Below are 17,757 nucleotides of genomic sequence, written 5' to 3'. Positions count from 1 at the left end.
AGCAAGGGACCCCCGGTAGATGCCATGTTGTCGGCAGCAGCCACTAAAAGGGAACTCGCCCAGGAGAGTCCCTCTGTCCATCCCCCCCAAGCAAGGAGTCTCGGATGATGGACCGTTTGGGGAAGCGAATGTTTAGTTCAGCGACCTTCTCAGTGAGGGCGCTCAACTATTTGGCACACGTCATCAGGATGCAGCGCGATCTTATCAAGGAATACACTAAGGAATACACTGCATCCCCCCGGAGTCCATGTCTGAGGAGGACAAACTTATGCACTCCACCTGTATGGCCACTCTTCATTCTGTGACCAACACCTCTATGCGGTTACTTTCCCACGCTACCGAGGGAGCGGCTAGAGCTGCAGGAGCGGGCCTAGTCACAAGACTGCAGGCCTGGCTCCGCCACTGCGATTTTACGGAGCCCTTCAAGGCGTCATTCGCAAATGCCCCCTTTGACGGTTCTGCCCTTTTTGGCAAGACTGTTTGCGACACCTTGGTTCAGAGCGAGAAGGACGGAAAGACTCTGCCGTCGGAGTCCGCTTCTCTGTGCCCCAGAGGTCCTACTCTAGGAACCAAAAGGGCCAGAAGAAGATGTGCCAGAAGAAGATGTGGTTCCGGAAGTCGCAGCACTCCCAACCCGCTCCGGACAACCAGTCCTTCCGTGGTAGAGGAGGACAGGGAGGACGCCGCCCTAGGGGCAGAGGGGCTCCCAGGAACTTTGGGTCCAGGGAACCTTTCTCTGAACGGCCCACGCAGCAACCCTGAGGGGTTGCCCGACTGCTCCACTCTGGAGGCAGTCGGGGGACGTTTCTCGGAGCACCTAGCGGCATGGGAGTCCATTACATCGGACCGCTGGGTACTCCAGATTATATCCAGAGGTTACAAGATCCCCTTTCTTCATGTCCCAAAGTTAAAAACCCTCCCCGATGTTCCACCTGATCAGAGGGAGGCTGCTTCAGCAGAAATTGGCCATCTGCTGAGAAAGAGCCATCCAGCCCGTCCCCCCAGACCAGATCGGATCAGGGTTCTACTCCAGGTTCTTTTTAGTGCCAAAAAAGACGGGGGACCTAAGACCCATTCTGGACCTGTCCCTGTTGAACCTGGCAGTTCCCAAAGAGAAGTTCTGGATAGTCACTTTGCAATCCATCCTCCCCATTCTAGGGGAGAATCACTGGATGTGCTCTAGACCTCAAGGATGCGTACTACCACATTCTGATGGACAGACGATCCAGGAGGTTTCTTCGCTTCCGGCTGAGAGCCAGTCACTACCAGTTCAGGGTCCTTCCCTTTGGTCTCACCACAGCCCCCAGGGTGTTCACCAAAGTATTAGCAGTGGTTGCGGCCCACCTGAGGCTTCAGGGGGTGCAGGTCTTTCCGTACCTAGACTACTGGCTTCTCACCGCCCCAACAAGGCATCTACTCTCTTTGGCAAGAGACTCCTTTCTTCGTCTAGCTCCCTGGCTAGGCATCACGGTAAACCTAGAAAAGTCCAACCTGGTCCCTACTCAAATAGAATTTATAGGAGCCAGGTTAGACACGAGAAATTTAAGAGCCTTTCTTACAACCGACAGAGTTCGGAATCTACGACTCCAGGTGCGGGCCATCCTTCACTCCAGTTCAACACCTGCGGAATTGATCCTGAGGGCGCTAGGGTCTATGGCGGCAGCGATTACTCTTCCGCTCGCCCGCTTGAACATGCGGGTACTTTAATGGACACTTCAGGTGCAATGTCATTTCTCTCCCTCCCCCTGTATCATCCCATTGCAATCAGCAAGGTTTGCAAGCGGTCTCTCTTGTGGTGGCTCCATTCCCCGTACCTCCACAGGGGCCGCCCCTTTTGTGCATCTGCCCCTCGCCACAGTGACCACGGATGCTTCCCGCCTCAGGTGGGGGGGACATTTTGCAGGCCGGACGGTCCAAGGCACGTGGAGCGATTCAGAGACCTCCCTGCATATCAATGTTCTGGAAATGAGGGCGGTGCTCTTGGCGTTGCAAGCACTTCAACCCACCTTCCCCTGGGAACAATTGCGATTCAATCAGACAACATGTCGGTGGTCTGGTACATCAACAAACGAGGGAACCAGGTCTTACCCTGTATGTCGAGAAGCCATGAGAGTGTGGGAATGGGCGATCTCCACCAACCGCTTTCTCATCGCAACGCATATTCTGGGTCGGACCAACATCCTAGCGGACAAGCTCAGTCGCACCATTCTCTCCCCGTACGAGTGGTCTCTCAATTCTCAAGTAGCGAAACGTATCTTCGCACAGTGGGGGACTCCCTGTTGCAATCTCTTTGCTTCCCTTAAATGCCAAGTGCGACAGTTTTTTCGCTGTAATCCCTCCTCCAGGGGATTCCCAGAGACGCTCTGGTGCATGCTTGGCCTCCCGGTCTTCTTTACGCATACCCCCCTCTACCTCTGATGCTACAAGTACTTCAGAAAGCCTCTCTGTTGGGGTGCAGAATGATCCTCATTGCCCCGTTCTGGCAACGACAGATCTGGTTCCCTTACCTAAGGTCTCATTCAGTGAATCCACCTTGGATTCTAGATCCCATTCCGGATCTGATATCACACCCATCGAACCTACCAACTCCGAACCTGGACAACCTAAAGTTGACTGCTTGGCTGCTCCAGTTCCACTCCTAATCAGGACTCCCGATATCTCGTCCCCAGTTAAGGCCATTCTGGTAGTGGCCCACAAGCCCTCTACCAGAAAAATTTACCGCAGTAAATGGAAGCGTTTCTCCATTTGGGCAGAGCGGCAAGGCCTAGCCTTCCTTTGGTTCTAGATTTCCTTACTACTCTCTTTAATGATGGTGCCAGTAGTTCCACGGTCAAAGTTCAGCTGGCGGCCATATCTCATTACCATGTTGGTCATGATTCAGGGTCTCTTATGTCAGCTAAGTTATGCAAAACCTTCCAAAAAGGCACCTTTTTGCTCAGACCCCCTGTCAAAGAGACTGTTCCCCCGTGGGATCTTTCCTTGGTACTTCAGGCCTTGACCGCTCCCCCCTTCGAACCTGCAGCCACAGTCGATCTTAAATTCTTGTCCTTTGACTGCTTTTTTGGTAGCCATTACTTCGGCTAAGAGAGTTTCTGAGCTTCAGGCCCTGTCCATGAAACCACCTTATTTGATCTTTCATCCGGACCGGGTGTGCCTCAGGATCAATCCCTCCTTTCTTCCTAAAGTAGCTTCGGAAGCTAACATTAATCAGTCCAACCTCCCTGTTTTCTTCCCCAAGTATCAAAACAAAGGCGAATACAAGCTGCATTCCTTGGATGTTCACGGGCAGCTTCGTTTTTACCTTCATAGGACAGCTGGTCATAAGCAATCAGACCAGTTGTTCATTTCTTTTGCCAAATTCAATCTGGGTAAACCAATTTCCAAAGTTTCTTTGTCACGCTGGATTTCCCAGTGTATTCTGTTGGCGTACCAAGCCTCTGGGAGGCCCGCACCGGAGGGAGTCCATGCTCACTCGACCCGGTCTCTCTCTACTTCAGCGGCCTTTAAGTCTAGGGTTCCTCTGGATGACATTTGTTCAGCAGCCACTTGGGCTTCATCTCATACCTTTATTACTCATTACAAGCTGGACGTCACGTCTAGAGGTAAAGCATCCTTTGGCTCCGCGGTGCTCCGGAATATCCTTCCATGATGGCCACCCAAGATTCAGGTAGCTGGGGACTCTGTCCCACAGGTTGCTGACAAATGAATTCTCCTACTTCAGATTTAGAAGTTATGTACTTACCATAACGTTCCATCTGAGTAGGTGGATTCATTTTTCTGCAACCATCCCGCCCTCCTATCCCCCTGGCCTTGTCAGTTTCCTGCATATAGGGTGTGTTACCCTTTAGTTAGAGTTTGCCCTGCACCAACTACCCTATCTGAGGTCATGTAGGGAGAGCAGGGCATTATGGGTGAGGGGAGGAGCTAGGAGCTCGGATCCATAGCTGGATAAACCATGCCGGTTCGGATCCGATTATCGGATCCATACCCACAGGTTGCAGACAAATGAATCCACCTACTCAGATGGAACGTTATGGTAAGTACATAACTTGCAAACCAAAAGGTACTAGTGGAAGAAACACGGCTCCTTTTCTTTTTTAGCAGCTTTATTGGCGAAAAGTAACGAAACACAGCAGCAACACGTAATTTCAGCAAAACACTCCAAACACATTAACGCTATGTCTCCACACCTGCGTTTTCGTTTGAATACACTTCCTCAGATGTACAAAAATAATACAAACTCTTCCCCTTCTGCTTAAATACTATTACTAATTAAATAATTGATCCTCATAATGCAATAAAATACTTAATTACACTAATCATCATATATTACGTAAAAAAACACCTTTACAAAGTGCCTTCATATCTTCCTTTAAAATCATGTTACAATTTATTACATTACTAATCGCAACATTTTATCCCTATAATTAGTTAATAAATTTTATTCATAAAATTCAATACATTAAAACATACATTTTATATATACAAATTCATACATAAAAAATATATATATGTAAACATACAACCAAGCAACCATTCAATGCTCCCTCTGGTGTCTAGATGAACACATTACACCCACCATTTTCATAACAATGCTTAAACTAATACACTTCAAAGTTTTTTGTTGTTACTAAAACACAAGTTCAAGTTCATTTCCTGGAGATACCCTGTTCACTTACACATCCTACCCTCTTCTTTTTCAAAAAATAGAGCATGTTATATTTTGTATTTAGTTATCTTTAATTTAATTTCTTGTTAATTTTACCCCCAGTATATACATTTCCCACATCAGAGCTTCGCTGCTCTTATTTTCAATACTGGGGCCAAAGATACATAATTGTTCAGCCCTGGAGGGTTATAAGCTTCCAAATGGAGTTGCCAAAGTAACTCTTTGTACTCAATTGTCTCCTCCCATTGTCCACCACGAATGTCTTTATTTACAACCTCTAAAACAAAGAAGGTATATTCAGCTTCTTCACATTTTGTTTTGTGCTTGTACAGAGCATTACACATATTTTTTGTCTTCATTTCATAGTTATGCTCGTAAATTCTATCTCTTAGTCTTCTTTCAGACTTCCCCACGTAAAATGCCTCACATTTCTTACATGTACTTAGATATATAATACCTTTTGTTTGACAATTAACATATTGCTTGCTCTGCACTAATATATCCCTACTTTTCACATATATTGTGTCTTTGTTGCAAACATATGGGCACTGGGAGCACCTCCCACATTTGAATGTGCCTTTTCTCTCCCTAGAAATGGTGTTTTCCTTTCTTTTCCTTTCAAACAGATTTTTCAAATTTCTTCCTTTTCTAAATGTACATTTCAAGGGATGTGTAAACAGACTTCTCAAATCAGAAAATTCACCAAACTTTACCCACTCTTCCTCCACTATTCTTTGGATGACCTTAGCCTCCCCACTGTAATCTATTATAAAATTATTTCTTACATCAAAAATGTCTTTTTCAGAGTTGGTCACCTCCTTAAGGTCATCTTCCTGCCCTAAGATAGGCCGATATTTACCCAATCTTCCTTTCCTCACTTCCTTCTCAATTTCAGCAATTAAGTTCCTTGGGTAGCCTCTATCCATAAACATCCCACTTAATTTCATACACTCTTCGTCAAAGTCACTGTCCCTAGAGGACATCCGACTACCTCGAACATACTGCCCTTTGATTATTCCCTTTTTATGATGATGGGGGTGTGCACTCTCATATGCCAAGAAGGAGTTAGAATAATTGTCCTTTCTAAATACTTTAGAATAAAATACCCCTTCTCCTTTCCCCACAAAAATATCCAAATATTTCAGAGACTCCACACTTTTAGAATAAGTGAATGATAAAAAGGAGGTTGTTTGAGAGATATATTGAAAAAAGGAATCAAACTCAGCTTCTGTGCCCACCCATAATATACAAATGTCGTCCAAAAACCTTTTATACATTTTCCAGCAGCTTTTAAACTGTGAATTCAACACATACTTTTGCTCCCAAGCTGCCAGAATAATGTTTGCATATATGGGTGCACAATTTGCACCCATAGCAATTCCTTTTATCTGCCTAAAAAATTCACCTTCAAAGTGTAAGAAATTACTTTTCAGCACAAGTTCCATTAATGTCAAAATTAGACAAAAATCATTGTGAGTAAACTTTCCATAGTTAATCAATGCCTCCTCAAACCAATCCATTCCCTCTTTGTATGGGATGGATGAAAAAAGGTCCACAATGTCCAGGGTTATAAACACTAATTCATCATCATAAGACTCCTTCTTAAGGTTCCGGAGTAAATCCCATGAGTCTTTTACTACACCTCCACATTCATTAACTATTCCCTTTAACTTACAATCCAGCCATCTGGCAATAGGGGCAGTGACGGAGCCCTCTGAAGAAACTATAGGTCTCATAGGGGGGTTTTTCTCATCCTTATGTACCTTAGGTATTCCAAATATGTTAGGAACCTTCGGTTTCTCCACATTTAAAAATCTAAATGTGCTTAAATCAATTACTCCTTCTAATAATAAATCATATAATTTTAAATAAACATTTCTATTGGCAATATTTATTTCATTTATAGAAGATCTCACATATCTATCTTCGTTGCCTAAAAGTTCCAACATTTTGGCCTCATAGATCATTTGGTCCATAATTATTGTACCCCCCCCCCCTTTATCTGGTCTCAATATTCTTAAGGTAGGGTCGTTTGATAGTTCCACCAGTAACTCATTCTCCTCCTTCGTTAAATTATAACCTATCCTACTGTCCATCAAAACTTTCCTTAACCTCCTTTCAGTTACCATTTCAAAATTCTTTAATTGTTGATTTAAAGGGGGATTGTACACACTTCTTTTCCTTAAATTCCCATTTACCATACTATCATTGCTCTTTTCTTGGAACATTAATTCAAGATTTTTCTTTCTTGTGAACATTTTAAGATCAATTAACACTTTGTTCAGATCAGCCTTCCTATTGGGCACAAACTTCATTCCCTTAGTAAATAATTGAAAGTGAGTGGCTGAAATTTCTACACCACTATAATTATAAATGTTATAGTTCCCTAATTTCCATACTACTCCCTCCTTAACCATTTTGTTCTCACTCTGAGGTGTTTCCATACTTCCACCTCCACATTCTACCATTCTCTGTAAGGTCTGCTCCTGTCCTGATCCATACCCACAGGTTGCAGACAAATGAATCCACCTACTCAGATGGAACGTTATGGTAAGTACATAACTTCTAATTTCTGAGTAAGGTGCATGCTGACATCCGCTTTATACCAGACATCTGTTTATGACCAATGTCAGAGAGAGGTGCAGTATGTCATGTGCACCATAGCGATAGCATTTAACTTTTGTAACAGCCAGACGTACGAGAGTTCGAGGCAAACTCCCTAATGTCATGAATACAACAGCATATAGAAGAGAACAACATCTAAGGTTACTGTAAGTTTTTACACAACAGTACTTTCTGCAATATATTGTACTGTGGTGCTCCTTTATTTTTAAAGCTTGCTTGAATTTATTGGTCTGCTGTTTTTGTATGAATGAAGCTTGTTTTTAAAGCTAGTTGATAAAAATAAATAAAAAAGGAACTGCTTAATAATATAGAACAGAAGTGTAATCATGCCGTTTATTAACTTGCATGTTTTGGTTTAAATACTCTATTTTGATATTTCGGCAGCTTGTTACAATTGTGGAAGAGGTGGCCATATTGCAAAAGACTGCAGGGAGCCAAAAAAGGAAAGGGAGCAGTGTTGCTATAACTGCGGCAAACCTGGTCATTTGGCTCGTGACTGTGATCATGCAGATGAGCAGAAGTGCTACTCCTGTGGGGAATTTGGCCACATCCAAAAAGACTGCACCAAAGTGAAGTGCTACAGGTAATGAAGCTTTAAATCCTGCACCAAAGTAAACCACTGCAGTCAGACAGCTTGGCTACAGCAAGTAAATTAATGTGATCTGATGTTCTTGTTCTGATTCATGTATGGGTGATGGATCTGATCCTCTGATCTGACTTGGCTGTCTTCTGCAGACTTCAGCTTCCAGGCTCGAGCTGCTTCCTCTACCTAGCACAGCTTCCTCAGATCTCATTTGCTGCCATTTACGTTGCACGTGCTCTCCAGCGCTCATGCGGGTACTGAGAAATTTCACTTCTTCAGAGAAGTACAATTTTTATCTCTAATGTTTTTCCCTGTCTCTTCCTCCTGCTCAGTAACCCTTTCCCAGGCATTAGGGCAATCTTAGGATGTTCTTCGTGTTTCACTGTTGCAGTCATTACATTTGGGTAATCCTGCTGGTAGGTTGCCCTCAGTCGGCCTGAATTCCAAAGTCCTGTGTCGGCTGCTGTCACCCTTTCCCTGACGTCAGGTCGTCAGGGGTATAAAAGATGCGGCCGACGACATTTTCTTCAGTCTTTCTTGCAGCGCGGTGCTCTAAGCAGAAGCAGTTCGCAAGTGCCAGTCGGCCGACTCCTGAGATTTTCGTATTCGAGTTTCAGATCCGAAGTCTTAAATAAAGCCAAGTACCCCGTTGGGGAAATTTTTTTCTTGCTCCAGACCGATGTCAGAAAAAGTAAATAATTGTATTTCTTGTGGAAAGTAAATACCTCATAAGGACTTTCATTCTTACTGTATTCCTTGCCTAGGCCCTGATCACAACGTTTCTGGTTGTCAGTTTTGTGCTAGATTTAACCAATGCACTATTAAGCGTTGGTATGATTTTGCTTTAAACTACTTTGGATGCCTGTTTAGTTATCCAGAAATGTCGTTGGATAGCCATCCGACTTTTGAGTTCACAAAAAACTCAAAGAAAAGGAGACAGCCGAGGCCCAAAACCGACTAAGCTTCTCCTAAGCCCGTCGCCGGTTCTCAGTGAGGTGCTTTCGCAGCCCCCGACGCCCTCTACGAGGCGCAGGCCGCTACAGACTCCCACGTGGAGTCGGGCATGCCGCTGGAAACTCAAGGTATTGGAGCGTTGGATACTATTCCTTCAGATGGGTCTGGAGCCGCTGAGCAGGCACCGGCTTCTGAGGGTGTATTCAGACCTAAACATCTTTACATTAAACCAACTTCAAAGGCAAAGACTAAAGCACCCTCTCAAGCAAAGAAACAAACTCAACAGCCACATGGACAGGCCTCTATGCCCAAAAAACAGATGCTGAAAATGGCCGAAGACTTAATTACCTTGATCAGGGGTTCCCATCCCCCTCCTGATAAGAGGCCTAGGCAAGAGACTGAATCTTCAGATCAGGTTTCTGTTTTCTAATTCTTTTTCTGATCAGGAATATTCTCTTCCCCCCTATGAGGATTCTGATGCTGAAGAATCTACACCTTCAGCTTCTCCAGACGACTGTTCTTTTGGGGAAACCTTGCATACCTTGAGGGAGCATTTCCACTGGGCGAGCCAAGATTTTTCAGAATCTAAAAAGAGGCTCAGGGATTTCCTTTTACTACCTCAGCACAAGCCACTAAGCCATTCCACCTGTTAGACATTGTAAATTGTGTTTTCGGAGTCTAGTCTTACCCCTGACTCAACTCCAACTCCTGTTAAGCCTGAGAGATACTACAGGGTTCCTGACTCTCATAAATTACTTTTTAAAAACCCTGCTGTAGACCCAGAAACCATTTCACAGGGTCCCAAAGGAGTTGAGGCTTCTGCTGCAAAAAAACCCTACCCCCTCTAACAGAGATTCTAGGGCACTGGATAGATGGGGAAAAAAAGGTTTACACATCTGCTACCTTGGCTATAAGGGCCTTAGACTGTCAGTTTCATATGCTCAAATATCAGCAACGTGTCATGGCATTGCTTAAACAGAAAATGTTATTAAACTCTGTGCAGAAAACAAGGAAATGCAGGATTTATTGCATGCAGCTGAACATGTTGGAAAGCATACTTTGCAGCGTGGTTTTGATCTTTGGAGGCCTCCTGCAGGACCGCCGTTACGGGTTCTGTAATTAGGAGGCATGCTTGGTTAAAGAAACAAATTTTGCCTGATTGTGTCAAAGTTAAATTATTAGATGCACCTTCACAGCATGATACTTTGTTTTGGTGTTAAGGCAGAAGAGGTGATGTTCATCTTGGTACACTGCTGCAGTCATTACACTTGGGTTATCATGCCGTCAGGCGGTTCCCTAGTCAGCCTGAATTCCAAAGTCTTGGTCCGGCGTCGGTTGCTGTCGCTTCTTCCCTGACGTCAGTGCGGCAGCGGTATATAAGATGCAGCCGACGCCATTTTCTTCAGTCTTTCTTGCCGCGCGGTGCCAGAAGCAAAAGCAGTTCGCAAGTGCCGGTTGGCTGACTCCTGAGATTTTCATTCCGAATCCAGAACCGAAGTCTTCTACAAAGCTAAGTACCCCGTTGGGGAAGCCTTTTTTCATGCCTCAGACCGATGTCAGTAAAAGTTAATAACTGTATTTCTTGTGGGAAGCGCATACCTCATAAGGATTTCCATTCCTATTGTATCCCATGCCTAGGCCCCAGACCACGACGTTGCTGGTTTGTCGGTTTTGTGCTAGGTTTAACAAGCGCACTATTAAACGTCTGTTTGATTTTGCCCGACATTATTTTGGCAGAAAATTTAATTGCACCATGCCGTCGGAACTTCTGACAAAAAAGCGCAAAGACAAGGACAGGCATCTGAGGCCCAAACCTGACGATGAAGCCTCTTCTAGGCGGTCGCCGGTTTTCAGAGAGGCGCCTTCGCAGCCTCTGACTACCGCTTCTACAGTACCACAGGCCGCCTCCGACTCCCACATGGAGATGGCTGGGCCTTCGGACGTACAAGTTTTTCAGCCTACAGAGGCTAACCCTTCAGAGGGATCCGTGGTAGCTGAGCAACCCGAAGCTTCAGAAGGGGTTTTCAGACCTACTCAGTTAACCATTAAACCCCCTGCCAAGTCTAAGCCTACTTTAAAAACAAAGAAACAAATACAGCATTCTCCAGGACAGGCCTAAGAAACAAATGCTCAAAATGGCCGAAGACCTAATCACTCTGATCAGGGGGTCCCATCCCCCTCCTGATAAGACCCAGACAGGATACAGACGGACCCATCCGACCAGGTGTCCCATTTCATCAGATTCATCCTCAGACCTAGGATATTCTTTACCCTCCTTATGAGGACTCTGATGCTGAGGAATCAATTCCATCAGCCTCCCCGCCCGAGGACTACTCCTTTGGGGAAACCTTGCATACCATGACTGAGCATTTCCATTGGGAAGGCCAGGATTACTCTGAATCCAAGAAAAGGCTTAGACACTTCCTTTTATTACCTCAACACAGACCCCTTGCTTTTCCGCCAGTGTTAGACGTTGTGGATGATGTGTATACTGAATCCAGCCTAAATCCTGACTCCTTACCTTCAGCCCCAGTTAAACCTGACAGATACTACAGAGTCCCTGACTCTCACAAATTTCTGTATAAAAGCCCTGTTGCTCTGACCCTGAAACTATTTATTTCTCAGGGACCCAAAGGGATTAAGGCCTCATCAGCAAAAAATCCAGTCCCCTCTGACAGAGATTCCAGAGCATTAGACAGATGAAGAAAGAAAGTATATACGTCTGCAACCTTAGCAATGAGAGCCTTAAATTGCCAGTTTCACATGCTAAACTATCAGCAATTTTTGATGTTTCAGTTAAAACAAAAAATGCTTCCAGATTCAGATGATCCTAATTTTAAAGAAATGCAGGATTTATTGCATGCAGCTGAACAAGTGGGAAAGCATACTTTGCAATGTGGTTTTGATTCTTTAGAGGCCTCCTGTAGAGCAGCAGTTACAGGCTCGGTCATTAGAAGGCATGCTTGGTTAAAAGAACATATGCTATCAGATCATGTCAAAGCAAAATTATTGGATGCACCTTTACAGCAGGATGTGTTATTTGGAGTTGAGGCAGAAGAGGTATTAAAGAAAATGGAGGATAAGGCAAAATCTATGCAAACGGTAAAGGATTTTCTTACAGGTTCAGCCACCAAGATTTAGCAGAAATTGGCCAACCAAGAATTGGTCCTTTCTGGCTACAGACAGACCTCAAAGGGGCAGATACAGACACCCGCGAGGTAGAGGTCAACCACAAGGTCCTTACAGGCCTCGACAATGGGGTGCACCAGGCCAGAAAGAAGGGGAAGACAGGCCCCAGCCATATAAAAAGCAGCCTCAATGACTTCCCATTACAGCTGCCAAACAACTCTCTTGGCAGCTCTCTTGGGAGGAAAACTAGCACTTTTCTATCACAATTGGCATTGCATCACAAAAGACAAATGGGTTCTCAACATTGTATCTCAAGGTTACAGGTTCAACTTTCACACTCTGCCAAGATTAAAAGGAATGCCAAATCTGCCACCAAATCAATGGGCAGAGGCTCAAAAACAAATTACAGCACTCATGGAAATGAGAACTATTCGAGAGGTACTACCACAAGAGCAAGGACGAGGATTTTATTCAAGACTCTTTCTGGTTCCCAGAAAGGACAAAGCCTGGAGGCCCATTCTGGATCTTTCTTCTCTAAACACTTACCTGGATGTTCCGAAATTCAAAATGTTGACACTTCAGCAGCTTCTTCCCATGCTGGGCAAGAAAGCTTGGCTCGTGACTTTGGACCTCAAGGAGGCATACCTGCATGTCCCTATCAGACAAAACTGCAGAAGATACCTCAGATTCATAGCTGGTTCAATGCACTATCAATTCTCTGCACTGCCCTTTGGCTTATCTACTGCGCCCAGGGTCTTCACAAAGTGCCTGGCACCAGTAATTGCATTTTGCAGACAGAAAGGAATTCAAATTTATCCATACCTTATCAACTGCCTGATTCATGCAGAGAGCAAGGACTTTCTTCTAGAGCATCTGGTGTTTGTAAAACAGTTAAGTTGCCTGGGGTACACAGTAAACGAAAAGAAATCAAAACTAGTGCCCTCACAAGAGATAATTTTCCCGGGTGCCAACTTGAACATAATGGCCCAGATGGCTTATCTCGCGCCAGACGAGCAAGGACAACTGACTCAGTACTTTCAATTGATGGCAGCAAAATCCCAAATCCCTGCAAGAAAAATTCTGCAGGCCATGGGTTACATGGTGTCTTGCATACTAATTCCATATGCCAGACTGCATATGTGGAAACTACAATGGTACCTAAAGAGTGTATGGTCTCAACACTGTCCGTCGGTTATACCACTAATTCCTTGCCTTCAACAGGAGTTTCAATGGTGGGCTCAAGCTTGCCACCTCAAGGGACAGCCTTTTACTCAACCCACAGCCAGGCAAACTCTGACAACAGATGCATCGGATTATGCCTGGGGAGCACACATGGCAGGAAAATGTATTCAGGGCACGTGGCCCGCAGAACAAAGGCATCTTCACATCAATCAAAGATATGTTAGCTGTACAGAATGCCCGTATAGCTTTCAAGGGCCTGCTGCATGCAGGAAAACTATTACTAAAAACAGACAACACCACAGTTATGTGGTACATGCAAGGGGGCACTCACTCCTACCCCTCTGCAGACAAGCCATGACCTTGTGAAACACAGCTCTAAACTATCAAGTTAATCTGCAAGCACAATTCCTGCCAGGAGAGAAAAACACACTGGCAGACGACTTAAGCAGAAACATCATGGATCCCCACGAATGGAAATTGAATCCACAAATATTCAGAATGATAACACAGAAATGGTGGAGCCCGGACATAGATCTGTTTGTATCCCCAATGAACTGCCAGCTACAGAAATTCTGCACAAGGAGTTACCATGCACAAGCATGGAAAGTGAATGCCCTCTCATTCAGCTGGAAAAACCTACAAGTATACGCTTTCACTCCACTACCTCTTTTCAAATGTTCTCATAAAAGCCAGGCAAAAAGAGCCAAAGATGATCCTGATTGCTCCAGACTGGCCACGCCAGCACTGGTACCCAGTCCTAAAGAATTTAGCGCAAGAACCACCCTGGATATTGCCTCAAATCCCACATCTGCTGACTCAGCACAACAATCAAATACTTCAGTCAGCTAAAGACCTTAAACCTAGCTGCATGGAAAATTCATTAGGTAAGCAAGCAATGCCTCTCTCCAAAGCTGTTATGGATGTCAGTCTAGAGGCCAGAAGGCCTAGTACCAGGAAAGCCTATTCGGATAAATGGAAGAGGTTCTGTGCCTGGAACCAGGCTCACAACCTTGACCCTCTTGTCCCAAACATTCCTCAGATTCTACAATATTTAACTGAGATGCTGGGCAAAGGCCTCTCTTTCATCCAAGATCCATGCCACTGCCATTTCTGCTCATTACACCACGGAGCCTCCAATTTTCTCTAATCCTTTGCTAAAACAGTACCTCAGAGGGGCTAAAAACATAAGACCGCCCTGTAGAGCACCTACTCCAACTTGGGGACCTCAACTTTGTTTTGGAAAATAACTTTACCTCCCTTTCAGCCAGCTAACACAGAATTGAAATAAATTTCTTGGAAAACTGCTCTGCTCCTGGAAATAACATCAGCTCGAAGAGTTTCAGAATTACAGGCATTAATGGCAGTGGAACCTTTCCTCATTTTCCACCAGGACAGGGTGTCCTTAAGAACTAACCCTACGTTTACGCCAAAGGTGGTTTCAAATGTGGCTCTAAACCAAACTCTTCACTTGCCAACTTTTTATCCAAAACCACAGAATAAAGGGGAGAGATTACTGCATTCTTTGGACATTCACAGACAGATGTTCATCATGTTACCCTGCTGCAGTCATCACACTTAGGTTATCCTGTCGTCAGGCGGTCCCGCAGTCTGCCTGAATTCTAACGTCTTGGTCCGGCGTCTGTTGCTGTCGCTTCTTCCCTGACATCAGTGTTCCAGGGGTATGAGACATCCAATGCCATTTTCTTCAGTCTTTCTTGACGTGCGGTGCTCGAAGCAGAAGCAGTTTGCAAGTGCCGGTTGACCGACACCTGAGATTTTCGAATCTAATTTCAGTCTGAAGTCTTCAAAGCTAAGTACCCCATTGGGGAACCTTTTCTTGCCTCAGTCCGATGTCAGAAAGTTAACAATTGCATTTCTTGTGGGAAGCAAATACCTCATAAGGACTTTCATTCTTATTGTATACCTTAGGTTCATAGGTTCATACTAGGCTATCTGCCCGAGGGCATTTATAAGCCTAGCCCATTGTTTTGTGGCTTACGCCACCCCTTTAGTATGGGGAACTATACCCATTATTTTGCTGTGCCTCTGTCGAGCAGTGACACTGAGGTAATTCCTGGGGTATATCTGCGATCTCCCATCCATTGGTCAAGATTTCTCTTGAACAAGGCCAGCGAGGTGCTCTGCCTCACATGTACCGGGATTTTGTTCCACAGCATAGGGAGTCTTTGGGTGATGAACCTTGCCTTATACCTTGCCTAGGCGCAGACCACGACATCACTGGTTGTCGGTTTTGTGCTAGGTTCAATAAGTGAACTATAAAGCGACGCTTTGATTTTGCACGACACTACTTCGGTAGGAAATTTTAATTGCACTATGCCTTCGGAGCAACAGACTACTGGCGTGCATAAAAAACGCAAAGATAAAGACAGGCAGCCTAGATCCAAGCCAGACTCGGAGGCCTCTGCTGGGCTGGTCGCCGGTTCTCCGGTTTTCAGTGAGGCGCCTACGCAGCCCCTGGCGACTGCAGAATTGGAACCCCAGACCGCTTTGGATTCTCCAGCAGAGAGTTCTAGGCCGAAGCAGCCATATTCTTTAGGCCCTACCGACAACATTGCAGAAGGAGAAGCCGGTGCTGCAGAAACACCTTCGGTTTCTGAAGGTGTCTTCAGACAGACTACTCTCACCATAAAATCTTATGCTAAGCTTAAGACTCCTCTGAAACCAAAAATGACTGCACATCAGTCTCCAGTTCAAGGCCCCATGCCTGAGAAACAGATGCTTAAAATGGCTGAAGATTTGATTTCTTTAATCAACCCCCCCCCCCCCCCCCCCAGACAAAAGGTCTAGACAAAAGGAGGATTATGCCTCCTCTGATCAAGTGTCTTATTTCCTCAGGCTCCTCTGAGGAACAGGATTACTCCTTTCCCCCCTTATGAAGATTCTGATGCTGAAGATTCCATTCCCTCAGCTTCTCCCCCTGAAGACTATTCCTTTGGGGAAACCTTGCATACCATGAGGGAACTTTTCCACTGGGAAGGTCAGGACTACTTTGACTCAAAGAAAAGGCTCCGAGAGATGTCCTTCAAGAATGCAACTGCAGTCATAACATATGGGTTGTCCTGCCTCAGGCAGCCCTCGGTCGGCCGGATTCCAAAGTCTGGGTCCGACGTCGGCTGATGTCGCATTTCTCTCCGTCAGAGCGGCTGGAGTATATAAGCATCAGCCGACGCCATTTTCTTCAGTCTTTCTTGCCGCGTGGTGCCCGAAGCAGAAGCAGTTCGCAAGTGCCGGTCGGTCAGCTCCTGTATTCTTCGATTCGAAGTCATCAAAAAAGCTAAGTACCCCGTTGGGGACCTTTTCTTGCCTCAGCCGATGTCAGAAATTACTGAAAAAGTTAACAATTGTCTGTCTTGTGGTAAACAAATACCTCATAAGGATTTCCACTCTTACTGTCTTCCTTGCCTTGGCCCAGACCACAACGTCTCGGCCTGTGTCGCCTGTGCTCGCTTCAATAAGCGCACTCTCAGGCGCCGGGCGGAGTTCGCTGAAGACTTTTTCGGTGATAAATATACAATGCCGTCGGAACTTCCGACAACGCTCCTAAGAAACGAAAGGACCGGGACCGACCTCCTCGGCCCGCGTCTTCCTCCGACTCCACGCCAAAACTTACCGCGAGTGCTCCGGTTCCCCCGGAGATGGTTATTTCACCGCTCCGAACCGAAGACACCTCATTACCGATACCTCCGATACCAGAGGCCACACCAACGCCAGTTATAGATTTTCCTCCGGATACTGAAACCGAGGAAATGCCCGAGACCATTGCTGTAGATAAGGTTACTCCTGCACGTGGCGCTGCTAGGCCTCCTATGGCCATGTCTGTTAAGGCCTACACACGTGCTAAGGCAGCCAGCAAGACTTAATTTCCATGATTAGAGGTTCACAGGCCCATCCTGAGAGAGGATCCCAGCCTCCTTCTGATAAGAGGCCCCGGGTTGAACCCTCTGACCCTATCCCTTCAGATGCAAATTCTGAGGACTCTGTTCACTCCGATGGCCAGGAAGAGCTCTTCCAGACTTATGAGGACTCGGATGCAGAGGATTCCATTCCCTCGGCCTCCCCTCCTGAGGATATTTCTTTTGGGGAAGTTCTGCATACCATGAGGGAACATTTAAGTGGCAAGGCCAGGAATATTCTGATTCCAGAAAGCGCCTTCGAACCTTCCTTAAAAAGCCCCAACACAGGCCCCTGGCTATACCTCCTGTGCTAGATGTTTTAGATGACCTATACTCTGACTCCAGTGTTACCCCGGATACTCTTCCTCCTGCTCCAGCCAAGCCAGACAGATATTATAGGGTCCCAGAAACACATTCTCATTTCTTTAGGGCCCGTGCTGTTGATTTAGAAACTATTTCTCAGGGACCTAAAGGGGTTTCAGCATCCACCTCCAAAAATCCTTTGCCTTCCAACAGGGAAGCTAGGTCATTAGAGAGATGGGGGGAAAAAGGTCTACACCTCCACTACTTTATCTATGAGAGCTCTGAATTGCCTCTTTCATATGTTTCAATATCAGGATTACCTGTTGATTTACAGAAAACATTGGCCACTCCTGAACCTTTAGACAGGAAGTCTTTGCAGGAAGCTGTACATAATTCAC

General features: G+C 45.5%; 1 protein-coding gene across 4 annotated transcripts in view; it reads left to right on the top strand.

Moving 5' to 3' along the window:
• The window catches only part of LOC122807122 (CCHC-type zinc finger nucleic acid binding protein), a 302,269-nt gene that overhangs the window by 190,428 nt on the left and 94,084 nt on the right, over window positions 1–17,757 (top strand). For all 4 annotated transcript variants that reach the window (XM_044078096.1, XM_044078095.1, XM_044078097.1 and 1 more), the window contains one exon: window positions 7,679–7,877. In XM_044078096.1, the coding sequence (XP_043934031.1) occupies window positions 7,679–7,877 (199 nt within the window). The remainder of the gene's footprint in view (window positions 1–7,678; window positions 7,878–17,757) is intronic.

The sequence above is a fragment of the Protopterus annectens genome, chromosome 7.part0, assembly GCF_019279795.1.
Source record: "Protopterus annectens isolate FY-2018-M chromosome 7.part0, PAN1.0, whole genome shotgun sequence".
NCBI classification, from domain to species: Eukaryota; Metazoa; Chordata; order Ceratodontiformes; family Protopteridae; genus Protopterus; species Protopterus annectens.
The sequence above is the reverse complement of the archived record's forward strand: the minus strand, read 5'-3'. Positions and strand labels throughout refer to the sequence as shown.